Source organism: Mustela nigripes, chromosome 3, assembly GCF_022355385.1.
Source record: "Mustela nigripes isolate SB6536 chromosome 3, MUSNIG.SB6536, whole genome shotgun sequence".
NCBI classification, from domain to species: Eukaryota; Metazoa; Chordata; class Mammalia; order Carnivora; family Mustelidae; genus Mustela; species Mustela nigripes.
Genome location: NC_081559.1, coordinates 196,076,163 through 196,102,490, shown reverse-complemented (window position 1 = coordinate 196,102,490; position 26,328 = coordinate 196,076,163). Strand labels below are relative to the sequence as shown.

At 61.7% G+C, this 26,328-nt stretch overlaps 1 protein-coding gene across 12 annotated transcripts; it reads left to right on the top strand.

Moving 5' to 3' along the window:
- Positions 1-103: 103 nt before the first annotated feature.
- On the top strand, positions 104-24,959 carry LOC132014334 (maestro heat-like repeat family member 5). 12 transcript variants are annotated; one of them, XM_059395254.1, is made up of 20 exons: positions 104-1,341; positions 2,052-2,240; positions 2,744-2,839; positions 3,429-3,533; positions 3,981-4,116; positions 4,190-4,284; positions 5,343-5,492; positions 5,707-5,861; positions 6,910-7,054; positions 7,355-7,539; positions 7,869-8,006; positions 8,195-8,306; positions 8,543-8,686; positions 9,111-9,287; positions 10,056-10,211; positions 11,625-11,747; positions 15,871-15,973; positions 16,257-16,284; positions 16,594-17,500; positions 24,306-24,393. In XM_059395254.1, the coding sequence occupies exons 3-19, from the start codon at positions 2,762-2,764 to the stop codon at positions 16,667-16,669; spliced, it is 2,106 nt and encodes a 701-aa protein (XP_059251237.1). In that variant the 5' UTR covers positions 104-1,341; positions 2,052-2,240; positions 2,744-2,761; the 3' UTR covers positions 16,670-17,500; positions 24,306-24,393. The 12 variants fall into 12 exon arrangements, with proteins under 12 accessions (XP_059251237.1, XP_059251234.1, XP_059251232.1 ...); XM_059395251.1 differs by having other exon boundaries at positions 15,780-15,973; positions 16,210-16,284; XM_059395249.1 differs by lacking the exons at positions 16,257-16,284; positions 16,594-17,500 and adding an exon at positions 24,713-24,959 and having other exon boundaries at positions 15,780-15,973; positions 24,306-24,438.
- The last annotated feature ends 1,369 nt before the right edge of the window (positions 24,960-26,328 follow it).

The following is a 26,328-nucleotide window of genomic DNA, read 5'->3' as shown; positions in this document are numbered from 1 at the left end:
TTTGGGGGTGACCGAGGGTTGGTGTACTCACCCGTCGCTTCCGGTTTGGGACTCTTTGGGATAGTCTGCTGTGCGTGCAGCTCTTTGTACCAACCTGATTTCGATCTGGAGGTGAATACCCAGGACAGGGAGGGCTGTGTTTGACTCGCCAAACTGCCTTCCGGATGGGCTGCGCTGCCTCATAGCCCCCCCAGCGCGGCCGAGAGCTCCGGGTCCTTCGACGTCCCCGTCCGCACACGCTGGAGTCGGTCTTACATTCTGGCCATTCTGTTGCGGGGGTCGGTGATTCTAGCGGGGGTTTCGAATTTCATCTCTCTGCTGACGAAGATGCGGAACATCTTTTCATGTGCTTTTCACCATCTTTATGTCTTCTTTGGGGAGGTGTCTGTCCAAATCTTGTTCCTAATTTGTAAGTTGGATTATCTGTTTGGTCATTAGTGTCTAGAGTCCCTTTTCTTCTCTTTCTTTCTTTCTTTTTTAAAGATTTTATTTATTTGACAGGCAGAGATCACAATTAGGCAGAGAGGAGGGGGGAAGCAGGCTCCCTCAATCCCAAGACCCTGGGATCATGACCTGAGCCGAAGGCAGAGGCTGTAACCCTCTGAGCCACCCAGCCGCCCCTAGAGTCCCTTTTCTAATTGCGATGTGAGTCCTTTAGCGAGTGATTTGAAAACACTTTTTTCCCATCAGTGGCTCATCTTTGTATCATCTTGTCTTTTCTGCAGAGAGGACGTTTTTTACTCGAAGTTCTATCTACCTATTTTTAGTTTCAGGGACCGTGTTCCTGGTGTTGTATCAAGGAACTCTTTCCTTCAGCCAAGGTCACCAAGATTTGTCTCCTAGGTTTTACCCTCAGGTCCATGACGTTTTGAGCTCTTATGGGGGTCTGGTCTGGAGCGAAGCTTCTTGTGCGTGGAACCTGGTTGACCCAGGACCCCCCAGAGCCCAGCCGTGCGTGGAATAGATCATCCCTTCTCTTCTGGGTCACCTTTGTGCCCCTAGAAAATCCGCTGATCGTGTATCTGCTTCCGTTTCTGGCCTCTGTTCTGGTCTGCATATCTGTTGATCTGTTCTTTGTTTCATTTTGTTTTTTAGGATTTATTTGTTTGAGAGAGAGCAAGAGAGCATGGGCCAGTGAGGGAGCAGGACAGGACAGGGAGGGGCAGCAGGAGACGGGGCCTTAGGCAGACGCCAGGCTGAGCCCGACCTCGGGCTTGATCACAGGACCCTGAGAGCACGAAACCAAGGGACGGAGTCTTCCCTACCTGCGCCGCCCAGGCTCCCCTGGCTCTGTCCATCTGCTTATGCTAAGGCCACCCTGTCCTGCCCTGGGAGCTTCGGGTAAGTTCGGAAGTGGTAGAAGTCCTTCATACTGGCTCATCTTTCTCAAAGTTGTTTCTGCATGTCTAGGTTCTGCATTTACATCTGAGTTACAGAACCAGCAGGTCAGCTTCTAGACGTACACTGATTCCATAGATAGATCAGGGGGAACTGACATCTGGAAATCATTTTGTCTTGTAATCGAGGTGCTCGACGTGCCGACCGGTTCACTTCGGTGGTCTCTGAGCCCCTCGAGAGCTCCCCGGTTTTTCGTGTTTGATGTCTTGCACGCCTTTCGTTGGATTCTCTCCTGTGTATTTTGCATATTTTTCTGATATTGCCAGTAATATTTAAAATTTTCCTTTCCCTTGGAGTGCCTGGGTGGCTCAGTGGGTTAAAGCCTCTGCCTTTGGCTCAGGTTATCATCCCCGGGTCCTGGGATCAAGCCCCGCATCGGGCTCTCTGCTCAGCGGGGAGCCTGCTTCCTCCTCTCTCTCTGCCTGCCTCTCTGCCTACTTGTGATCTCTGTCTGTCAAATAAATAAATAAAATCTTTAAAAAATTTTTTTTTCCTTTCCCCTTGTTCATTGCCAGTATGCAGAAATACAACTGACTTCGGTACATTGATCCTACATCTTCCCGGAGCTCTGCTGAACCACTGACGAGCCGTTTAGAGACTCTGTAGGACTCTGATGGCTTCTGGGAATAAAGGGTCTCCTTCTTTCTCTTCAGTGTGGATGCCGGCCCTATCTCCTTGGCTTCCCGCACTCGCTAGAACCTTCCGCGCCACGCGGACCGGCACGGGTGGGAGCAGACATCCTCTTGCCCTGGGTCTCATGGGGCAGACCCCGCCTCGGTGCCCTGTGGGCCGTGGCTGTGGCTTCCTGTGGGCCCTCAGACGCTCCCCGTCCGGCTGAGAAGGTTCGCTTATCCTTCTGGTTTCCTGAGCTCATTTGCCGAGGCGGATGCTGGGCGGGGTCAGACGTTTTTGCGTATCCGTGGAGATGATCGACTTTGACACATTGTGTTTTCGTCCTCACTCAGTTCCAAGTACTTTCTGGTTTCTGTTTCTGTGCTGGGAGGAGTGCCTCGGGGTGCAGCCCGGGCCGGCGGTGCGCCCGTGGGGACATCTGTGGCTCTCTGGGCTCGGTCCCTTCCTGAGGCCTTGGGGGCAGATGGAACACCGCAGCAGTTAGCACGGGAAGACCTGGCAGGCACAAGGGTGCTGCCGGTCCTCCCTGGGGCCCAGGGTGAGGATAGGGTCCGGCACGGATGTCACAGCCATCTCCCTGAGCCCCGCAGGGAGCAGCGACCAAGCCCTCATCAGGGGCAGTTCACGGAGCCCCAGGGGAGAGACGACGAGCGGGTCGGCCACAGAGGCTGGTGTAACCACCCTGACGCAGGGTCGCGCTCTGCCCTGTCAGGCGCTGTACAAGAAATCCATGCAGGCGCTGGACCTGCTTCTCCAGAGCTTCCTCTCCGAGAACAAGAGCATGGACGAGATGTGCTTCCTGCTGCAGGTGCGGGCCGGCGGGGCACGGGGCGCAGAACTGGCGGCTCTCGCTGCCCAGCGCGATCCGGGCCCTGGACTCTCTAAGGTCCACTCAGGGTGGTCCCTCCTATACGGGGGCGGGGCAGGCTGGCCACTGTGCCCCACACCGCTGACCCAAGGGCTCCAGGGGTTGTCCTCTCACGAAGGCAGTGGCGGGCGTTTCAGAAGAGTTAAGGACTCTGCAAGGATCAGGTGACCTTGATCTGGTGACCTCCAATGCAGGCGCCCCTGAGGGCGGGGAGGAACAGACTCGGATGGGATGCGGGCCCTTGCACAGCTGGAGACAGACCCTCAAACTTCCTGGCTCCGGTCTGCCCACCATCCCCTACCGCCGCTGCAGCCCCTGAGGCCACTGAGGCCGCCCCAGGGTCTTTCTGGGTCCCGTGGTCCCAGACCTGGCCTCACCTGAGGGAGCCGGGCCGGTGGCCAGACCTAGAGGGGTGAACCATCCGGGGGCGGGACGGGCATGGATCGCCCCGCTGTGACTCGGCCCCAGCGGCCACGTCCAAGGCCAGGTATGGGCGGCGAGGGCCCACGGGCTCCCCTCCCCACGGCAGCACGTGGAGCCCTGGCTGCACTCAGACAAGAGCCACGAGCGCAAGCGAGCGGCACAGACCACCTTCCTGCTCCTCCAGTACACGGTGGACTACGTGACACTCACTGTGAGCGTCCCCCTGCCCTGCACCTGTGGGGAGGAGGGGGGGGGCGCGCGAGGGGAGGAGCAAGGACACCCCCCAGGGCCTCCTGCCTCCCTGCGGGACCGACCCTCCCCCCCAGGTCTCACAGTCACTATTCGCCGAGCATCCGGTGGCTAGGCACGGGGCTGGGGGACGACACAAAGACCCTGTGGTGCCCCTGTCCTGGGGCAGAGGTTGCGGTTCAAATAGCACAGTCTGGGAGATCTTGCTGGCAAGGCTGCCTCGGAGCAGAGACCTGGAGGAGGGTGGGGAGAGAGACTGGGGGGCAGAGGGAGCACATTCCGGCCCAGGGAACAAAGAGCACAGGCCAGCCTAGACGCTGGGCCCAGGACGGAGGGAGGGACAGCGGAGAGCAGGGGCGCGGGGCGGGGTGTCTGGACCCAGGCCGGCTTCCCCGAATGGCCTCCCCAGGAAGAGGCCACACCCTCCCTGCTGGGCCACCAGCTCGGCCTGCTGGCGCTGCTGTGGCAGGACAAGGACCCGGTGACGCGAAGCCACTCCCGCCAGAGCATCTACTTGCTTCTGCAGCTTCTGATCCAGCAGAAGGGTGGGGGGGGGGGGGGGGGGCGGGGGGCTGCGGCCGCCAGGGTCCCGGCTTCCTGACAGGTGCCCCTCCTCAGGGAGCACGGAGCAGTTCATTCTTCTGAATAAGATGAAGAACTTCGAGGCAAAGGCCCGCAGGCAGTCAGAGAAGAAATGCTACAACGTGGTGAAGGTGGTCCTGCTGCAGCGGGGGGAGGGGCGGTGGGCCCCACGTGGAACCCCGGAGCGCCGCCCGCCCGTTCTCTAACCTCTGTGGGGGGCTGGGCAGGTGGAGCGGGCTGGACGCCGCACCCTCCCGCCTGTGACCTGGAGACAGCGCCCACCCCCCACCCCCCGCCGAGTCAGGGTCTAAGGTTCTCCTTGACCTCGGCCGTGGCGGTCCTCATGGCCTTTCCTCTGTGGTTCCTCAGGAGGGTAACTAGTGGGTCTGCCGGGACTGGCCCGCACTTTCCCCTCGGCCTCTGCCCTCCCTGCGCTGGGTGTCTCCTTCCCAGTCCAGGGTTTGGGTTCAAGTCCGAGCTCCGCCTCCAATGGCCTGGGGGGTGTCCAACCCTTCCATTGCCTCGGTTTCCCTGCCTTCATGCAAGGGTCCCTGGGCCCGACCCCCAGCCTGCTGGGACAGGAGCCACAATCCCTTGCCTCCACACACACAGACGGCCTCCAGGATCCCTCCCGGGGGGGCAGGGTGCTCAGAAGCCTGCTGTCCTGGTGGGGTCCCTGGAAACAGCCCGGGGACAGGGGTTCCCAGGCAGTTCCGAGGACGAAGCTGTGTGCTCAGGAGGAGGGGGGGAGCGAGAGCGGCAGGGACGAGCCGAGGGTCGAGCCGGGGGCGAATGGTCTCAGCTCAAGCCACAGGAGGGCCGCGGTGTGAAGCGCACCCCCCGAAGCAGAGGCTGGGCCCTTGGACTCCGAGTCAGTCCCTGGCTGTAGGCGGCTCCTGAGGGGCCCTGACCTCCGGACAGAACCGCTTGCTCCCATCACCATCCCCAGAGCAACTGTCTGGAGCAGCGGCAGTCACCATGGAGCCAAGCTGGGGAGGAGGGTCACCAACAGTCCGGTGGGGAGGGGCGACCGGGCAGGGTCCTTTCGGGGGTCCCTGCACATCTGCATCCTGGCTCTCACTCCGCCTCGGAGTCAGAACTGTGCCCCCTCTCCTCGCCCCAATTAGGAGAGACCGGGGCTAGTGCCCCCGTGGCCCCTCACCACCCCCCACCCTGCACCCCGGCCCAGGCCTTGAACAGGAGCCTGACGGTGGCCCAGCACACGCAGCTCGTCCTCACCCTCGTGGAGAGGCTGGGCAGCCGCAGCCAGCCACAGTGCGACCTGGCCTCGCAGCTGCTCCTGCTGCTCCTGGAGGAACGCCGCGTCAAGAGAGAGCAGGTGCGACCTCGTGGCCGGCCCCGGGCCGGGGGCGGGCAGCCAGCCAGCCAGCTGCACCTCCGACGTGTCCGTGAGCCCGTGGGCATGTACACCTTGTCACCAGTGCCACTGAGCCCCAGAGGCGGTGGGTCCGGAGGGCGCCCCCGGCCCCCAGCACTGCACGGCCCCAGGTGGTCACGGTGACACCCGCTCCCCGCTGCCCTTCCACGCGCAGGTGGCCGAGATCCTGCAGGGCCTGTTCCAGGAGCTGTCCTCTGTCATGTTCAAGGGCGTCCTGCAGACCATGATGAAGGTGGTGACGGTGCTGGGGACTCAGTACACCCAAGAGACTGTCGAGGTGATACTGTCCCTGGGTCACCCCTCCGAGAGGTAGGTCCCCTGTGCCCATGACCCTGAGGCAGATGCCTGCACCTCACCACTCCAGACACCACACACTGTCTCTGGGCAGACTCCCCCGCTCCTGAGCAGGCCGCTGTGTGCTCGCCCGCCTGTCCTCTCCTTCCCAGACTCTGGAGCCAAGGCCAGGGGGGTCCCTGGAGCTGTCCCAGGCTGAGGGGTTAAAGGAGGCTCCAACAGTCCTAGGAAGGGGACTTTCGGCATGGAAGTGTCCCTCAGACTCAGAGAGCCCTTAGAGGCCAAATCGCAGGGGCCTTCGGAGGTCAGCTGGGCGACCCAAAGGACCTAACTTGCCCCAAGCAGCACCCCCAGCTGGCCAGGGCCCCGGGCCCATACACAGACCGCCCCACTGCCCCTTGGGGCTAGTGTTCACTTTCTAAGCTGCACCTGGGGATGTTAGATGGGCCCGGCGGCAGGAAGCTGGAGCCCTGGACAAAGTGGGGGGCCCTGGGCTGCGGAGTAGCCCCAGTCAGAGCACCCCTGAGTAGTCTGTGTGTGTGTGGCCTGAAGTCTGAGGGGTGCTGGGGGACCAGGGTGGCCCCAGGATCCTCTTGGGGAGCACCAGGCCATCACAGGGCCACAGTCCCTTCAACAGGGAGCAGGGCTCCCAGGCATGCAGCAACATGAGCCCCCCACCCCGTCCCCAGGGAGACACACCCAATGTGGTGCCCCTTTGCCTGGTCCATCTAATCGTAGGCGCCTGAGGGCTGAGCCCCACGTCCCCAGGGAGGAAGCAAGCTGGGGAAGGTCACTTGGCAAGGGATGGCAGCACAGTGGGAACAAGCTCTAATGTTAGGGAAAGCTAGCCTGGGCTGCGGGCTCTGAGCGGGGCTGGGAGGGCGACCTCACAGGCCGTTAGGACACAGCCTCCTGGGCTCCCCGAGGGAAGGGCTCCCTCTCCGCCCCCGATGGGCCCAGTCGTCTCCACTCCCACACGGCGAGGAGGTCACCCTGCTTTCCCGAGGGTCACATCCCACCGGCCCCTCCACCCCTGGCGGGACTGGGCTCCCTGCCTCCCCAGACAGGTCCTACTGCTGTGGAAGGCCCTGGCGGGCAACCCGAAGCTGGCTCGCAGGGTGCTCACCCTGCTCTACATGAAGCTGAAGGTGCGGCCCACCGGGAAGCTCCTCAGGCTCAGCCAGCCAGCGGAGCTCATCTCCCTGCTGGTGAGCCTCCTCCCCCCCCCCCCCCACCCCCCCCACCCCCGTGTGCCCCCAGCGCCCGCCCCCCTCGCAGCGGCGTTGTCATCCGGGGGGTGTCCTGTGGGATCCCCGGGTGACCCGGCCGAGGAGAGTCTCATCAGGAGCCGCCGAGGACCCTCGATGCTGAGCCCCAGCGTGGACCTCCCAGCCCCCACCAGGCACAGGCAGCAGGGGCCCAGGTGGGGGTGGGGTGGGGTGACGGCCACTCCGCTGGCCCCGGTGAGGGTGTCGCCTCCCCGAGTCCGGCTCTGTCGCCTGCTGCAGGCCCTGGGCACCATTTACGAGCTCCTGTACACCCGGGAGTACAAGGCCACCGTGCGCTGGGCCTTCGCGGGCCTCCTGGTGGGCCTCCTCACCCAGCTGCGCTACCTGTTTGAGCTGGGCGTGGTGGACGGCATCTCGGACTACGAGGAGGACGTCCTGGAGGTACAGCCCCTCAGCCCCTGCAGGTGAGACCTCTAACGTGGACTCGGGGCCCAGCCCCGCACCCCCGGGCCCCAGGCCATCCTTCCATGCACCCGTGGAAGGCCCTGGTGGGCCCCAGGCCCAGAGCTAAGTGCTGGGGACCCAGAAAGGGGTGAACTCCGGCCCCGGCTAGAGGCTCGCAGTCCGGGGAGCAGGGCCCCAGGGACCCAAAGCCGGCAGAAGCCGGAATCCCAAGACACAGCTTGGAAGGGGGCCGCTCCCCCGGGCCCAGATGGGAGAGGGAGGGCGCAGCTGAGGAGACCCTGGCCTGGAGCCCCGACTCCCCTCCTCTGAACACTCCACGTGCCCCTAGGACCTGCCTGGAGGCCCTGAAGGGTCTCTTCTGGACCACCAACTACTGGGAGGTGTTTGCCCACCTCAAGCTGCTGCGAGGCTGGGAGCTCTTCGAGCATCTGGAAACCTACACAGAGGGAGTAACCCTCTTGGCTAGGTGAGCGCGAGCCTGGGGGGGCCCGGCCCAGATGGCATCCCTCATGGGGCCCCCTGCACCCTACCCTGGGACCTGTCCCCTAGACTCTGTTGCCTGGGCCGTGTCTCTGACTGAGCAAGGTCGAGGGGGGCTGGGGGAACCCCTGGCCAAGGATGAAGACCTTGAGGCCCCTGTGTCTGCCTCTCCAGGGCCATGGCCCACTATGACTGTGAGGTCAAGGCTGTCCTGGGGCAGGCAGTCATCTCCCTGAAGAGCTCCGAGGAACGGGACAACATCGTGGCCATTCTCATCATCACGGAGGTCAGCCCCTCCTTGGCTCTGCCCTGCCCCTGCTCCTGGCCTCTGGCCTCTGGCCCTTAAGAAGTTCTGAGAATTGAACTTCCTCTGGGACCCTCCAATATGGGGGCTTCCTAACTTCTGCTTTCCGCATCCGACCCGCTTGCTGCCTGGAAATGCTTCCTTAAGCCCAAGCCCACGACCTCCCTTGGGCTACAGGCTGTTGGTCCCGGGCAGCTGACGGTGCCCACACCGCTCAGTTTCTCAACAGCCAAGAGCTCACCCAGTACGTGTCCCGGAGGACCGTGGACAGCTTCCTGAGCCTGGGCCTCAACCACCCCAACCAGCTGGTGCGGGCCATGAGCCTGAAGGGCCTCAGCAGCACGCTCATGCACCCCAAGAAGGTGAGACGAGGGTCTGCCTGCTCCTAGGCCAGGAAGACCGCAGGGAGGAGGAGGCATTTGAGAAGAGCCCCCTCTGATGGTCCCACTGGACCGGACAGGCGGGGAAGGCAAGTCAGGCCAAGGCAGGAGAGGGTGGGAATTTTAGGAAACCCCGCTGTATTGCCTAGGGCTGGGGCTTCTAGGGTTTCTGGAATGGAGGGGGCTGGGGGGCTGGGACTCTGGCTTCCTCACCTGACAGCCACACCACCTGGGTGTTCCTGCAAGGGCTGGGGCTCAGGCCCCTGCTGCCTGTGACAGGGAGGCGGGGCGGGCAGAGAGCCTCGGGGTCCATGGGGGAGGGGGACACGGTGGGGCAGGTGCAGAAGGCCGCTAGGGATGGAGCAGGGCGGCTGTGGAGTGGCTTTGTCTCCTCCCTGCCCCGCAGGTGGTGCTGCTCCGTGGGCAGCTGGCCGGGCTGCTGGACCGTTTCGGGAAGCCCGACCCCAAGGACCTCATGGGCCTGATGGAGATCCTGGGCGACATCCTGCACCGCCTGGGGACCCAGGGCGTCGGCGCTGCCAGCCTCAAGATGGCCCAGCACCTGCTGCCGCTGTTCGAGGATGTGAGGGCGGGGCAGCGGCGCAGCCAATCGGAGCAGCCGAAGCCGCTCCCCCCTCCCACCCCCGGGGCTTGTGGGTGGAGTCTTCCTGAGCCCTGCGGAAACCGCCCACAGTGTGCAAGTTTCTGGGAGGCCTCTGGGCTGCCAGGACTGTGATCCTGCCCAAGCCACATGCTCCTCCACCGGGAGGCTGGGGACCAGAGTGGGGGAGGGGGATGGGGCAGGAACGGCCCTGATCTGGGGGATCCCTAGTGCAGCCCAGGAGCTGATGGCAGGAGCGGCAGGAGGGGTGAGGCCGGGAGGGACCACAGGGCCCGGTGGCAGGTGTCTAGGGGCAAGTGTGTTGCAGTCCCCGAGGCTGGGTGAGGCCGTGGAGGCCCCAGGATGACCTGAAGCCAGAAGGGTCCCCATCCGGCCAGGGTCACAGAGCTCGACCGTCCCAGGTCTGGCCACAGGGCCCATGCCACAGCCCCGACCCGGCACGCCCCCGAGGCCCTGCAGAGAACCTGCCGAACAGCGGAGCGAAACCTTGGGGGCAAGAAGCCAACCCAACAGGAGGGCTGCAGCCACTGGAGGGGTGGCGGGAGGAGCGGGGACCGGCTGGAGAGAAGGCAGCCCCGCGGGCCGGACAGGGTCGCGCGGCGCGCTGGAGAGGGCGTGAGGGCCCAGGCCGCCGCCGCACCACGTCTGAGGCCAGAGCAGAAGGTGGGAGAGGGGGCAGGTGGGGGGCGGGCTGCTGGCGGCTGAGGGCTCCGGCGTCCCGTCCCGCAGGAGCAGGCCCCGGTGCGGGGAGGAGCCATCTCGCTGTTCGGAGACGTTGTCCACAGCGGCGGCAGGAAGTACCGGCCGGAGCTCAAGCCCTTCGCCTTTCAGGCTCTCGTGCCGCTGCTCCTCCACCTGGCGGACCCCTGCCCCGACGTGGCCACGGTGAGCGCCCGGCCTCAAGCCGCACAGGCAAGCGGGCCCAACGAGCGGCTGTCCAGGGCGGGCCTCCAGTCACCAAATGCCTTGGCTCGGACCCCTCACCCCTACCCATGCAGGCCTGCCCGCTGCCCCTCCCCAGTCCCTCCCGAGCCCGCAGGAAACTGCTTCTTTCCCACGGAGGGGCTTCCTTCAGTTCCAGGCCATCCCCCGCCCCCCGGGACCCAGCCCTCTGGACCCTTCTCTGGTGGCCTGACCCGGCGAGGAGACCCTCCCGCCGGAGAGAGGGCCTGGCGCCAGGTGGCTGCTGAGAGCCCGCGTGGCCAAGGAAGCGGGGGGCGGGGGCAGGGGGTGGACGGGAGACTAGGAGAAGGCAGCAGTGTCGCCCGCCCGTGGGAGGTGGAGGGGTACAGATGGGCGTTCGGAGGAGAGTGTCAAGGTAAGCAGGAGAGGCTGCCTGGAGGAGGCGGGCTTATAAAGCCTGGGAAGCTGGATAAGCTGCCCAGAGGCCAGAAGCCTCCTAGTGAAGGAGGGCAGTGCATTATCCGGGCCAGCGGACGTCAGGAGTTGGGGGAGTGCCGGCCTGGCCTGTGATCAGGGCCTCCTTGTTGCTGGGGGAGAGCTCAGTCTCCTGCGGACTTAGGGGCGAGCACGTGGCAGGTAGACTTGGGAAGAAACGGAGCTTTGCTTAAAGACTGGGTGGGCCAGTGCCCCCTCAACTCAGCAAGGCAGGGAAAGGCCCACTTGGGAACAGGCCTGTCTTAGTTCAGGCCGCTGCGGGGTTCAGGGTGGGGTAGGGCTGGTCCCCTCTGAGGGTCTCTCTCCTGGGTATGTAGACCACGTCTTCTCCCTGTGTCCTTACGCGGTTGTCCCCTTGTGTGTGTGTCCAAGTTTGTCCTTACAATGACACAGGTCAGGCTACCCTAGGGCCGCCCAGGATCCCTGTGACCTTAATCAGTTCCGTAGAGACCCCACAACCCGAGGTCGTGGGGTTATCTGGAGACAGAGGGACCCAGAGACTTTCTAGAGGGTTCTGGGACTACAGGCTGTGGCTATTGGGTGCTGGTGATTGAGGGGCTGGTCTTCCTTTCCTGGAAGCCTATCCCCTAGCCCTTGAGAGAACCCCTCAAGGTCAGGAAGGAAGCCGGGGTGGCCAGAGTGACCACTGGCCTCTTGAGTTTTCCTGTGAATTAGAGTGGAACACCCATGGGGTGTACAGGTGGGTAAAGACACTATTGTGGGGCGCCCCTCCATGGGTACAGCCCCTCCAGGGCATGGGCACAGCTGTGAGAGGGGTCCTCATGGGGCCGGGACCCTCAGTGTCTCCGGGCCGGTGTGGCTGCAGAAGGCCAGCCGGTTGGGGTGTAGCCGAGAGGGCACCCACGAGAGGAAGCCTGAGGCCGTCTCTCCCCGGCCCAGCACACCAAGCTCACCTTCCTGCGCTGCGCCATTCTGCTCAAGTGGGAGTTTCGGAAGGAGCTGTTCGGGAAGCTGGCATGGGGCCACGGCCTGGGCGCCGAGAACGACATCTTCATCTACACAGTACGACGCCAGCGCCCTCCTGGGCACGGGAGGCGGATGGGGGCCGCGCTCCTCGGGGGCCTCTGGGAATGGGCTTAGGCCCGGCACCCTCTCAGGGGCACCCGGACAGGGCGGGCTTGGCACTGAAAGCCCGTGGGGGGCCTCTGATTCAGTCCGAGGGTGTGAACCGAGGGCTGGCTCCCTGGGGGCACGGCGGAGCCCACAGCTCAGGTGAGAGGGCCTTCGGGGGTCGGCCCCCACTGATGCCCCCAGCACAGACCTGGGGAGGGCCCCGTCTCTCCCAGAACCCAGGACTCCCCCCTCACTCCATCAACGTCTCCTGCTGAGGAGGGCGGGAAGGAGCTGGACGTGCATGGGGTGCGCGAACAAGAAACCGCAGCTCTGATTTCTAGCAGTTGGCTTGTTTCTCAGTTGGCCCCGGGGACCCCTCCCTGCTGCTTGGGGACCACAATCCAGGCTTCTCCTGGGCTGGGCAGCAGGCAGGCTGTCTCACCTGGCCCCCGCGGGATCTGGTGGGGGTGTGGGGGTCCGGGGGTCCTGCTGAGGCTGGGAGACGGTGCATGTTTCCTGGGTAGGGGGGAGGCCTGCCGTCTGGAGGTGAAGGTGCCCAGAGAGAGGGAGGCCGGGCTTCTCAGCATCTGGAGGACAGTGTCTCCCATGGGTGCTGCCTCACTGGCGGGGCCGAGGGGAGGAGCCCTCCGCCCAGTGCTTGCGGTGTTGTGGTTTGTGTGCTCGAATGCGTGGGGACGAAGAGCCGTTTGCGCGCTCCAGGGTGGGAACTCGGTGAGTTACTCGTGTTTTTGCCCAGTTTGTGACTTTGTGACTTTGCTTCCTGTGTCTCTGGTCGTGCGGTTTTGAGTTTTGCATAGGCAGACGTGTTACTTGGCCGTGGTTTGCACTTGGGTCTGGTGCAGGAATCCCTCGCTGCTCGGGGACGGCACTGGTGCCAGGAGCCGCCAAGAGCTAGATCTGCAGCGGGGATGGGGGGGGGCGGGTTGGCTGTGCCCCCCCATCTAGCGCAGGGCCAGACTCCCTGCGGGGCCCGTGGGGTGCTGGTGACCCTCTGTGTGCCACAGTTTCTCCCCGTGGCCCCACGCTGTCTTCCCTCCACCTCTGCTCTCCACGCCCGCCTCTGCCTCACCCTCAGCACCCCTGCTGGCACCCATCCTCCTGCCGCCTCCACTGGTCTGGCCTGGCCGTGGTTCCTGCATCTGGCTCTCTTCTGGTGAGCTCCTGGTGTCCCCAGAGGTTATGGTCACCCACTGGGCTGTTACCTGCTCCAAGTGGCTCCCGTCCCTGGAATTTCGGCGTCAAGTCTTGTTACGGGTGCTTTCTGCCCGTGGCCCAGGGTCTCTTTCCTGCTCTGGTACCCTGTCATTCTGGATTGCGGGTCCTTCTCTGTGTGCGCCCCATTCCAGAGTCCTTCGTACTGTCCCACCGGTAGGACCTGGGACGGATTTGATGTCTCGGCTCTGAGCTGCCCCGGTTGCGTGGTATCTGCGCGGCTCCTGGTCCTCACACGGGTCCGTGTCGTGCTGCCGCCGCCCAGTTCGGGTGTCTCCTCCTGCTCCTCACTCAGGCCGCGAGAGGCAGAGCCCCTGTCGGCTTCCCTCTGCCTCCCCTCGGAGCCTCCATGGCCTAGACTGCAGCGGCGCGTGTGCGATGCCCGGTGTGTGGGGTGCCCCCCCATGGACACGGTGCCCGGAGGGGCTTCCAGTTCTGGTTCCATCCCACCCATGTCCGCCCCGGGGGACCCCTGTCTCACGCGTGGCGGAAGAGATGTGGAGATGTAGAGATCGCGTGGAAGCCGGATGGCCACTTTCTGAGTCTTACTGATCTCTGAGCTGCTTGTCTGCTACAACATCCCACGGTTACTAAGTTGCGTTACTAAGTTGCAGTCGTGAACCACAAAGTCTTTCTCCGTTTCTCCTTTCTCCGTGTATTTCAGCAGCTACAGACTTCTTGAGACACCTGTGAGCCTTCGCCACTGGCCTCGGTGGGACCGTGGGGTCCCGGGGCGGCTCAAGTGTTGGGGGAGCGACAGGGTCCCCACTGCCTTCCACTCCACGGCCCTGCCTTCCTGCTCTTCCCCACGGAGGCATCCCTGGGTTTGCAGGGTTCCCCACATCCTCACTTTGCAGGAGTTCTGGAGTTTTGCCCAAGAGGAAGCAATGTCATCTCGGGCTGGTTGGGTCTGGGGACCCAGGTTGTCCTTGGAGTGTGGCTGGGTGGCATGGCCAGGCTTGCTGGTGGCCGGAGCTCCGTCGGCGAGGATATGCCATCTTGGAGCCACTGGCAGTTACTTACTTTTTACTTTTCAAAACTCTGCGCATTTACCCAAATGCTTCAGCTAACTGTCCCGGGTGGGCCTGCACTCCTGTCCTGCTGTGCCGCTGTGCTGATACTTCTGCTGACCCGTGCCTGTGGGAATTCTGTCACTCTTGAGACACGCGGTGACGGGTGCTCCTGTCGTGGATCTCCCGGCCCTCCACGTGGCGGCTGTCTCCGCCCTCCGTCCCTGAGGGTGGGCTGCCAGCCTCGTCCCGCTCGGCGGGTTTGGTTCACCAGCCTGAACCACACGCCTGTCACCTCCCGGCTGTGGAAGCTGGGGTCCCTGGGTTTGTGCGGCGTCACTGCCCCCACGTGGTGCCCCCCCTGCATGGCTGTGTGGGCACCTCCCCTCTTCCTGAGGCCGCCACCTGACCCCATTTAATGCCATTGCCTCCAGGGGCCCCATCTCCATGGATGGTCCCGTTCTGGGGTCTTGGAGGTTGGGACTCAGCGTATCCTTTTGGGGGAAGCAGCCCAGCCCGCCCTGCGGCTCATGACCCTGCTCGCTTCAGGGAGACATCATTGCCACTGTTAGGGGTGTCGCTTCAGTTGTCACACCCGGCTTGTCCTGAACTTGAGTCCTTTCTCTTGTGAGCCCTGTCCCTGGACTCTTTCTTTAGACTTTCTTGCTTTGTGGAGCATTAGAATGTTCTAGACCCTTCCCAGGGCTTTTCCTCTGCAAGACACGGGAACAGCCGCGGCCAGAAAGTCCTGATGTCTGAGTGGCCGAGGGCATGGGCACCCAGAGTCCGGCTGAGAGGGCTCGCAGCTTTGGGGGTGGGCCCCAGGCGGGCACGGAAGGGGGAGGCTGCTGTCCTTTTCAGGTCACGAGCAGACGCCCAAATTCCCAGCACGTGGGTTTGTGACCAGAAGAGGAGTCTGGCTGTGGCGGGTTCAGGGGTGGGAGGAGGAGTCTGTGGGCCTCAGGCTGCCTCCCGTCAGGACCTGGAGGTCCCACTGACATCTGTGGAGGGAATGCAGCTGTGAGGGCCAGCCCAGCCTGCGCGGGGCCGGAGAGGCCGGCCAGGCCGGCCAGTAGTGGCCTGGAGGTAGTGCCACTCGGGGAACCCTGGCCTGGCGTGCACACGGCGGGGGCCTGCGACTCTCGGTGGGAAGTGTGGGCCACAGGGTGGCCTTGAGGCTCAGGTAAGGGGCGGGCACACAGCAAAGAGCTGATTCAAGCCGGCTTAGATGGTACAACAAACCGGTTTCTAACCCTGGCAAGGCTGCGAGGAGGCGGCCACAGAAGGGCTGGCCTGGGCAGCTGGGCTGTGTGCGTCTCCTAGTGCACCCCCTCAGGGGTGGCGTCTGTCCTGGGCCAGCTCCCTCCTGTGTGGAAGAGCAGCCGCCCAGCCCGTGCCTGGGAGAATGTGCGAGGCTGGTGGTGAGGCGGCGCCCTGGCCTGGAGCCCAGGATCCCAGCAGACCTCGCCGCCTCCTCGCGCGGTGACCCACCCTGAGGCCCTCGCTGGAGCTCTACTGGGAGGGGCACAGGTGGCTTCCGGAGGACATTCGGGACAGTGTTGGGCGGTGGGGACCACAGGGAAGGTCCCAGACTCCTTGACGCGGGCTCCCACTCGAGGTGGGTGGGAGTAGGAGCTGTTGCCCAGAGCTGGGCCCCGCCAGCCCCTCTCCCCCACCCCTGCAGGAACCAGGTCCCCGGGCCTGGACCCAGACTGAGGTAGGGCCCTTGTCCTTCCAGGCCTGGGACTGCTGGGCTGGCTGGGGCCTCAGGCTGAGCCAGGTCGCAGAGGCGGGGGAGCCACGGGCACCCTTGTCCCCCGCCCCCCCAGGTGGAGAGCAACTTGGGCAGCTATCACCAGTTCCTCATGCAGGCCCTGCACTACCTCGCCAGCCCCCACGGAAACCTGAGGCGGACGGCCATGAAGTTCATCGGTACGTGCCGGCCCACAGTCCCCCGCCCCCGCCATGCTGCCCACCAGCACCACCCTACCGCCCACTGCTGGGGCTGCCACACTGCGGGCCACGCTCCTGGACCCCGGGGGGCAGCCCCGGAGGGGGTGGGGGTGCTGGTCCTATCAGCCACGCACTGACCTCCCGTCCCTGCCAAGCCGGCCTCCCTCGGGCCCCAGAGGCGCCCGTGCACCCCCCGCCTTCCCTCTCTGCCCCAGGGGGCCTCCTGCACGACTACTTCACCGACCTCTGCTTTTCCCTGAAGAAGGGCGACCTGAACGTCCTCAGGAAACGTGAGCCCCGAGGGCCGAGGACGTGGCACCTCTTTGTCTCCCGAATCCTGAGAAGGGCCCTCAACCAGCCTGTCCCAATGACGGGCCACCATCTTGTCCTTGAGATTCCATTCCTGGACACGGCTGTGACCCCCACACCCCGCATGGGCTCCTGGGACAGGGCTGTGCCTCCCATACCCCGCATGTTTTCCTGGGACAGGGCCGGGTCTCCCCCACACCCGAATGGTTTCCTGGGACAGAGCAGTGCCCCCCACCCTGCCCTACCCCAGCCTGGGGGGACTGTGCAGCAACTGGGGGTCTCTGCCGCAGATGTGGAGGTCCTGAGGCAGGACCCAGACTCCATGAGCCGCAGATTCTACCACAGCGTTTTGGAAGACATCAGTGAACTGTCCCAGTTCGTGACTCATTGAGCCCTGGCCGTCGGCCTTGCTCCCGGCATATGCTGTGTTATTTCTCTATTAAATGCGACAGAGTTCCCCTTGGCCTCCCCAGGCTCTCCGTGCCCTGGACCCTCCCGCCACTGCTCCTCCGTGAGGCTAGGGCACCTCCTCTCCCGATCCACACACTCAGGACACGGGTCCTCAGCCCCTCTGCGGCCGCATGAGCCGAAACCTCACCTGCCCGTGCGGAGCCCAGAGCCCTGGGGGTGGGCCCGGGCAGCCCCCGCCCTCCCAGGGCTTCCCAGATCCAGTGACTCCTGACTTCCCAGCATGTGAAACCCAGCCACAGGCCTGGCCTGATCTAGCTCCCCCACCCCCATCGTGGCCTCTCCTCCGGCCTTTCCTCCTGCGCCGTCCGTGGCCCTGACGCCCTGGGGACCCAGTGCCCCCCTCGCTGTGCTGCTCGGCCTGATGCCTCCTCCCGCTTTCCTCCCCGTCCCCTCTGCTGTCTCTCCGGTCCCCAGCCGGGCACCTAAAGCCTCCCGCCAGCTGCAGCCCCTGCTGAGGGGTCATCCGGCTGTGTCCCATGGCCCCCTTGCTCCCTGTGGCTGCTCTGGGGATGGCATCCGCGGCTGCTCAGAAGGTTCTGGACGTGTGATAGTTGCCTGGTGCACGTGAGTCAGACGTGGGACACGGCTCTGATCTTCCCAAGGTGCCGGGGGTGTGCTTGTGCCCGTGCACCCCGGCAGCTGTCTGCAGGCCCAGGAATCCCCCAGACAGTCCAGCCAGGAAAGTGAGGGGGCATCCCGGAGAAGGGCCGCTGGAGGACGTCGCCAGTGAGTGGTGGTGGGCGGGGAGGGGTGGAAGGCCTTGAGCTGCAGCCCGCTTGGCCTTGGCCGGAGGTGGCTCCTGACAGTCTGGGGGCCCAGCCAGAGAGCAGGAAGGGCGGACGGGGGTGGGGGGAGGCTGGGGAGCTGCAGATGCAGGCGAGTCTGGGCCTGGGTCTGCTGGAAACATGGAGGCCATAGGGTGCTGGGTGGGAGAGAAGCCTGTGCTGTCCCCCACGGTCGTGTCCAGCCCCAGGGGGACCAGGGGCTCTTCTTCCAACAGTGGCTGCTGGGAGCCCTGTGTGGTTGTGGGGCCAAGTGGGCAGAGCCAGAAGGCAGGGTGGGGAGGATGGGGGCATCCGGTGCCAGGAGGAGGCCCTGGGGCGAGGAGCAGTGCGAGCTCTGGGGAGGTGTCCCCGGCATCAGGGCAGCGAGTGTTGGGGAGGAGAAGCAGCGTGACGCTGCGCTGAGAGGGATGCCTGTTTCCTATGGTCAGAAGGAGGAGAGGGTCCCCTGTGCAGCAGCCTGTGGGGGAGGGACAGGGGTGTGGCCTCAGGGACACAGTGCCTCGGAGAGGGGATGGACAGTGGAAGGGACCGCGACTTGTTCCAGATCACTCTGGGGTCAGCCGAGGGGACACCAGCCACCAACGTCGGCCGCGCACGGACTAGTGTTCCTGAGAAGCCTGAAAACACGGGCAGCTCTTGGGTAGATGATGATAAATGTACTTTTTAATGTGTTGCTGGTGCTTGAGAACAGTAAGGGAAGTCTCCAGAGCCTTGGAAACAAAAAGCAAAAAAGCGGGAGTGTCCAAAACTGAGCCAACAGCCAGAATGATGGGCAGGAAGCACCCAAGACCTTGGGGGCTGGGGGACCGGGCTGGGGGGCCGGGCTGGGGTCAGGGCCATGTTCCCAGAGCCGGAGGAGGGAGCACTGGACCGGATGTGCTTAGCCTGGGCTCTGGCAGGGCCTGCGGGCAGCCCTGCCCCCGGGTCCGAGCAGCAGCGATCAGGGAGCTGCTTGCAGGTGGGATTCACACCCTATGCCCTCAGCATGCAGACGGGGCGAGTGAAACCGTATTGGAGGTTCTGAGAAAAGTTTGCAGACCCGAGGAAAGAAGCCGAGGAGTGAGAGCAAACCCAGAGCCGGTCCAGGCTCCCGGGATCCTCAGAGACTGGGATTGACAAGTGCACTTCGCACCGAGTGATGGCGCGTGAAATACTTGAAGAGACACAAAGACAAGCAGAAAAGGATGGAAGATAAAGACTTACCAGACATGGCCAAACAGATCCGAAACAGAAACGGAGCTTTAGGAAAGCGCGGTGGCTGCGTTTGAATCTCGGCCTTGAGGGGAGACGCCCTCTAGCCGAGGCAGGTCGGGGGAGACAGGAGGGGAAAGCCGCAGAGGGACGTCCAGAGAGGCCCAATGAGCTGGGTGGCATGTCCGCAGCACGGGAAGCGCCCGGCTCTCCAGCAGCCTGAGTAAGGTCACCCCACCGGACGCGCACTGGAGAGAACAGAACAGAAGGCAGTGGGGCCGGGAGGGAGGGAGGGAGGCACAGAGCCTGGGCTGACCGCAGTCCAGCGCCCCGTGGAAGGCGGCAGGGGGCGAGGCTCTGTTCACTGCCCGCAGCGCGGCTGCCCAGCGCGCACGGAGCTGAGACGCGTGCTCGCTCAGACCGCCAGCACCGGCACCCGGCACGGGCCAGCCTGGCCGGAGCCGGGAAGCCCGGAGCGGAGCCCGGCCTCCTAAGCGTCCGTGAGCCGTCTGGTTAGCGGGCGAAATCCGCTCCAAGACCAGAAACTGATGAGCAAAGCTGGCGGGGGCGGTGAACGGAGGCTGCGATGAGTCGAACCGTCCGAAACCAGACGCCGCCAAGAGCACGGCCTCGGGACCTCCCGAGCAACGACCGGATGGAAGACGCACTGCAAAGTCACGGCAGTCCAGTCGGTTTAGGAAGCGATGACGGCAGGAAGTAAGTAAGAGAGTCTCAGCGCAAGAGCAGATGAACAGAACAGCTGAGATCCTAGGGTCCGGGGTAGAGACAGCGGGACAACTCGGTCGAGAAAGGAGGGATTACTTCAGCGATCGTGTTGGAGATAAACTCACTTCCTGGAGAAAAACTAAGCTCGTTCCCTGGGGCTGAATGCGGGGACAGGCTTTCCTTGTAACAGAGTAAAGCAGGGAACCTCTTTAGGACCCGCGGGCGATGAAGGGCCTCCAGAAGCAGCTGTGGAAGAGGAAACTGCGAGGCCCAAGCAGAAGTATTCGATTACACCGCCCTGCAGAAGGGAAGACAGGGCGCCCCTGGAGTGGGGGCTTGTGTGCCCTGATGGGCGCTGGGGGCAAAGCAAAGAGATCGCTGGAGCCCCGGGGGGCTCACCGCAGCTGACGCTGTCATCTAGAGCACACAGACCAGTCGGGACGAGGTGGCAATCCCACAGAAGCACAGGCCCCAGATGGAAGCAAGAATGCACGTAGGGGGGACCCGAAAGCCAGCAGGTGTTTGGAAAGATGCAGACAGACATCCACCCCTCATTCAGGAAACGCGCGTTAAACAGAAAGACGCTGGGCCTGATACCTTCCTGTCGGACAGATGTGAGCCTGCGAGTTGCTGCCTGGTGTGGGGAGAACACGCAGGTCTGAGAGCTGGTGCGTCCCGAGGGTGCCTGCGGGTGTGGACCTGGTGGGCAGCCCTCTGACCGCACGTGGCCAACGACACCGCTGTCCCCACCTGCCTTCACGGAAGACAGCAGCTCTCGTGCCGATGCAGAAGGACGCAGACCAGAGCAGGGCCTGGCACAATCACGTGCAGGCAGGCAAATGAACTGGGGGGACGGAGGCCACGGGTTGCTGCGAGACAGTAGGAGGAAGTGGGTCAGACCCGGTTCTGGTTCTGGGCGCGATGGGAGTCCGCCTCCTCTGCCTGGCCTGTCCGCCGAGCGTGGCTGGAGTCCCCGGACGCCGCACATACGGCAGTGCCCTGTGGACTTTGGGAACGCTGCCCGTGGAGTGTGGAGCGCGGAGGAGCCCTGAGCTGGTTTCCTTCCTGGTGTCTCCTGGCTGGACTCGAAGGCCAGCCCAGGCCTGCGTGTGTTGAGCAGGTGCAGGAGCTGGAAATGGGGGGCTCCTAATGTGACCAGAAAAGGATGGGGATTGCCTTGTTTTCTGTTCTCTACTCCAGGCCCCAGGAGGTGGCCATGTCCCAGCTGGTGGCGCAGACTCCTTGGCCAGGCATGGTGTGGGGAGGGGTTGCCACGCGCATCTGTGTTTCTCTTTCCTCTGTCGTGGCACTTGGTGAGGGACGGAACCCGGTAGAGAAGGTGCACAGTGGGTGTCAGGCCGCAGCCCCGACTTCTGAGCTGGAATCCAGGAGGGGTGCGAAGGGCTCCAAGAGCCAGGACGCCTTGGGAAACCGCACGGAGGAGGGAGTTTGAGCGCGCGGGCCGTGGAGTGGCGTGTGTGTGCGGGGATCCCCCCGACCTGGGCACGTTTGTGTGCAACCCTAACCAGCACACACGCGATTTCAGAATTGCTCCAAGGGGTGGACCCGCTCTGGTCCCGCACTTGCCACTCGTGCCCACGCAACACGGACCTAAATAACGTGGGGGAAAGAGTTTAAACTCCGCTGGTGTTAGGACCAGTGTTCCCAGAAGGTGGGGCCAATAGTGCAAACCTCGCCTGTCTCATGGTCTACACAAGCCCCTGAATCCGGGCTCCTCATGGGGTCTCAGGAGGACGTAGAGCCTCACAACGAGGTGCCCATGTGGCTGGGGTGCAGCCCACGTGACCTTGACCAGTGCAGAAACACAGACACCTCCATGCGGGGTACAGGCTGGAAAGGGGGCTCGCAGCAGGAACCATTTTCCACGGACGAGGTCCCGGTGCCGAAGAGACGCATGACGGGCGGAAGACAGAGCCTCTCAGTAGGGCCATCCAAGACAGGAAAGGAGCAGCATGACAGGGCAGGGCAGTATTGGCGAGAGAAGGCACAGACAGGTCAGGAGCACAGAGAAGGACCCAAAAAAGACCCAGCCCGAGAGAGCAGACCGAGGTCCGGCAGAGAGCAAGTTCCTCCGTGGGGGAGCCGTGATCTTCCCAAAAGGTGATGCCAGGATAACGGAACATCCATGTTCATTAAAGGAAAAAAAAAATCCCAACGAGCCCTCACACCAGCATAAACGTGCGTTCAGATGGCCTCAAAGCTTATTGTAAGACCAGAGCTCTAGAGCTTCTAGAATTCCAGACCGGCCGGGAGCAAGTCTGGGGGCGCTGGGCCCAAGGAGCAAGTGTGTGCGTTCGATCCGGAAGACACCGCTCAGGAGAGGAAAGGACAGACATGTGACTTCTCTCAAGTTCGGTGCGTGTTTGGCCGGAGCCGCCAGGGAAAGGTGAGGCACCACCAGCAGGGGACAAGCCCGCGGGGCTCACTGCCCCCCACTCCCACCAGCAGCCCGGACAGAGCCCCAGAACCAGCTAGAAGGCCCGCGACTCTCTGTCCACCACCACCCGGACTGTGAGTGGGGGGGGGGGTCTGTGGGGTCCACACCCCATAAACTCCTCAAATGCTCAAACGGGTGAGTCGTAACCAGGCTTGGATCACGCGTCAGTAACATGGACTAAAACGTGGAAGCTTCCAGCACGGACATTGGCATGTGCCACCATGAACTGGGGTGGGGGGGTCAGGACGTGGAGCTTCTGGTCATCGGGGTATATGCTCAGGAGGGTTTTTAAAATTAAACTAAATCATGTGACAAAAAAGGAAAATGGAGTAATAGGCCAGATACACACCCAGCAACCCAGAAGGGTCTTTTTTTAAAAAATGATTTTATTTATTTATTTGACAGACAGAGATCACAAGTAGGCAGAGAGGCAGGCAGAGAGAGAGGAGGAAGCAGGCTCCCCGCGGAGCAGAGAGCCCGATGTGGGACTCGATCCCAGGACCCCGAGATCATGACCTGAGCCAAAGGCAGAGGCTTTAACCCATGGAGCCACCCAGGTGCCCCAGAAGGGTCTTTTTTAAATAAAGATCTTGAGGGAGAAAGTAAAACACAGAATGAGATGTATAATATAATTTAAAGGCATTTAAAATCTCTGCACTCTGATAAGTGTCCCACGGCTCTATAAGATGTTATCATCAGAGGAAGCTCGTGGAGGGCGCACGGAACCGCGGCGCTACTTTTGCAAATCTTCCACACGTCTAAAACTATTTCAAAAACTCAAACAAAAACAAAAACAAAAAACCAACAACCAAACCCAGAAACGTTTTTTCCCCCCAAATGCACTTACAAAAAGACACATTAAATCAGAGTAGTTGTTTTCCGACCGGTGGGAGGGCTGTGGGGACACCGGGGAAGAAAGAAACAGGAATGGGGCTGCGGTGGGCGCAGGGGCGCGGAGCAGGGGCGGCCCGGTCCTCACCTGTGGCAGAAGAGAGCGCGTCACGGTCGGCCGACTGCACGGACTTTGGGAGAACGTACTCAGGAAAAAGGAAGCTTCACGGGGCTTGTCGGGCGGATTGGTGTGGCGTGGTTTAGAGGAAGCCCAGATCCGGCCTCCGGCCTCCTTTCTGGGGCAGAGCTGCTAAAACCTTGGAGTTTCCGAAGACAGGAGAACCGGAAAGGCCTCTTTTATTATGTTAACGAAATGACTTTTGGGCCTCCCCGGGGAGATGGGGCTCGTGGCCCTGGGAACTACCCTGGGATTAGAGGGTTAGGATTTTCAGCCCCGCCGCCGACCTGTGGGGAGAGAAGGGGTGGGAGGTAGCCCTGAGGGCGAAGAGACCATGAGCTCATCTGTCATTAGTGTAACAGAACCTTTAGCACCCGGAAGCTTCCAAAAGCTTCCAGGTTGGTGAACAGGTCGGGGTTCTGGGAGAGTGGCCGGCCCAGAGAGAGCGCGGGAGCTCTGTGCCCTTCCCCTCGCGGGGGCTGGGGGGTCGCTGCTGTCTGGCGGCTCCTGGGTTAGCTGCTCTTAGAATAAACCTGCGATCCAGGAATGAGATGTTCCTGAGTTCTGTGAGCCGCTCTAGCAAATGAATCAATCCCATGGCAGGGGAAGGGGGTGTGGAACCTCCGATCTGTAGCTGGTGGGACAGAAGAAAAGGCACAACAAGCTGGACTTGCGGTTGGCGTCTGAGGTGGGGCGTCTTGTGGGATGGAGCCTTCCACCCGTGGGGTCTGATGCCGTCTCCAGGTCATGTCAGAGCTGAGAGCACACCCAGTCAGGGTCCACTGAGAACTGGAGAATCACTTGGTGGTGGGGAACCCACCCCAGCACAGACCCATGAGTCAGAATCGGGTGCAGAACCCACTTAAATGTAGAGAGAAGTTACTACTCAGCACATGAGTGAATTCAACCCAATATTGTTTGGTTTTTTGAAAAATAATGTCTGATTTATGGAGTTTAAAAACACAGAGCTACAATAATAGACCATGTAAGTCCAAAGAGAATGGTTAAAATGCACAGAGGTCCTTGCAGTGTTTGAAAAGGGTGTTAATATTTTGGTAAATTTCAGACCTTATCAAGTTGAATAGCGGGTCACGTTTCTAAGATAAGCTGAAGAGGAGCAGAGCCTGTCTGGTTTCTGGACCAGGGATGGATCAAAAATAAATATGTAGGAGCACCTGGGTGGCTCAGGTCTTGATCTCAGGGTCCTGGGATCGAGTCCCGCATCGGGCTCTCTGCTCAGCGGGGAGCCTGCTTCTCCCCAGACCCCCCCGCCTGCCTCTCTGTCTACTTGTGATCTCTCTCTGTCAAATGGATTAATAAAATCTTTAAAAAAATAAATATGTAAAAATGCAATTATTTCAGCAATCGAGGAAGAGGACTCCAGACGTGCCGTGGCAGCAGGACGCGTACAGAACACCGGGAGACGAGGAAGGCGCCCACACAGCCGTGGTTAGGCACAGTGCGACTGAAGCCAAAGCAAGAAGGAGATTCTCTGGTGGGATTTAAATACTGCTTAATAAAGGATAGTTAGGGTGTTTATATCTGCATCAAAGAAGAGACTAAGTCAAAAGATAAAGACAGTATTATGCAGAGAGAGGGTCACCTCAAAAGAATAAAAGATTTGATTGGGAAGGTGTGTCAGTTCTAAACTCTGTTCCTCTTATAAAGGGACATGTGAGCAAAGCAAACTTTGCCAGAAATCCAGAAAGAAAACCAGTCTCCTATCATGATGTGGGGATTTTCAGTGCATCTTTTTCAACTCTTGGTAGGTCGCGCAGAGACGGAATGATTGGACAGACGGCAGATTGGAGCGACGGATGACAGCCTTCATGGGATGGCCGCAGAGATGACTGTGTGCTCAGCAGGGGGCGCCTGGGGGGCTCCGGGGGTTAAAGCCTCTGCCTTCGGCTCAGGTCATGATCTCAGGGTCCAGGATCGAGCCCCGCATCAGGCTCTCTGCTCCGCAGGGAGCCTGCTTCCCCCTCTCTCTCTGCCTGCCTCTCTGCCTACTTGTGATCTCTCTGTCAGATAAATAAAATCTTTTAAAAAAAGAAAAAAAAAATCTGTGTCGAATACTTCCCCCCCCCCCAAATTGGTACATACCGGCAGGTCTCCTAAAGACTAGATTCCGTGACAGCATAATTACAAGGGAAATCACAAAAAGGCGGGTTTGAAAATTTCCATGATTTACGACTTTTAAATCCTATAACATGTCAAAGAAAATAACCATGATGGAAATTTAAAAAACCATTAAAACGGGGGGCACCGGGGTGGGTTAGTCAGTTAAGCATCCGACTCTTGATTTTGGCTCAGGTCGTAGTCTCAGGGTCATGAGACGGAGCCCCATTTCCGGGCCCACGCTGGGCGTGAACCTGCTCAAGGTCCTCTCTCTCCCCCTCCGCCCCTCTCCCCACCTGCAGGCCTCTCCCAAATAACTAAATAAATAGAAACCATTGAAACTGCACGACGAAGGAAACAATACACACTATACACACGGAGCCTTGTAAGGTGCAGCTAAAGCAGTGCCCTGAGGGACATGTGTAGCCTGGAGACTTCAGTAAGAGTTGGAAGCTAGAAGTCAATGTGACAAGCATCGAGCTTCAAGAATTATTTTTGTTTTCTTCCCAACACATTTGGAAAACTTGGTTGAAATAGACGGATTTCTTTTTTTCAAACTTTTTTTTTTTTTAAGATTTTTTTTGAATTTATTTGACAGAGATCACAAGTAGGCAGAGAGGCAGGCAGAGAGAGGAAGGGAAGCAGGCTCCCTGCTGAGCAGAAAGCCCGATGCGGGGCTCCATCCCAGGACCCTGAGACCATGACCCGAGCTGAAGGCAGAGGCTTTAACCCACTGAGCCACCCAGGCGCCCCAATAGATGGATTTCTAAGAAGAGGTAACACACTAGAAGAGAGTGAGAAAGTAGAAAGCCTGCACGTCTACATAAGGAAGCTCAACGAGGCCTGGTTGGGGGGCTGTGGCCACTGCGGAAGCCTGAGCTCCTTGGCAACCATGGGCAAGTCCCTCACCCTCTCTGTGTCTTGGGGGAATGGGAGCGGGGGGGGGGGCAGGGAGGCAAAATCCCATCTGCCCTGGGGGGTCCGGCAGGCTGCTAGCGATGCCCATGGTCATCGCGCGTGTGCCCCGCACCAGTGCCAGACCCTGACTGGTCATCCTGTGCTGCTCAGGTCCTGCCTAGGCCCCACCAGGAGGCCCCTCTCCTTCAGTCTCTGGCAGCCCAGTGGCTCACTGCCCTTGGCATATGCTTCCACTGCCAGGCCTGGACCCCGGGCTAGCCTCCGCTGTCCCCTCTCCCTGTCCTGCCTGCTTTGTCCTCCCATGGCTCCATGCCTGGACTTGGGCCCGGAGTAGGTGAAGGGGGTCTGC

Bases quoted from the DNA above. Each gene is read 5' to 3' on its own strand.
- LOC132014334 (XM_059395244.1), top strand. From the start codon at position 2,762: ATGCAGGCGCTGGACCTGCTTCTCCAGAGCTTCCTCTCCGAGAACAAG. The intron at 7,540-7,868 runs GTGAGACCTCTA...ACGTGCCCCTAG, and splicing joins CAGCCCCTCAGCCCCTGCAG to GACCTGCCTGGAGGCCCTGA. The intron at 8,007-8,194 runs GTGAGCGCGAGC...CTGCCTCTCCAG, and splicing joins GGAGTAACCCTCTTGGCTAG to GGCCATGGCCCACTATGACT.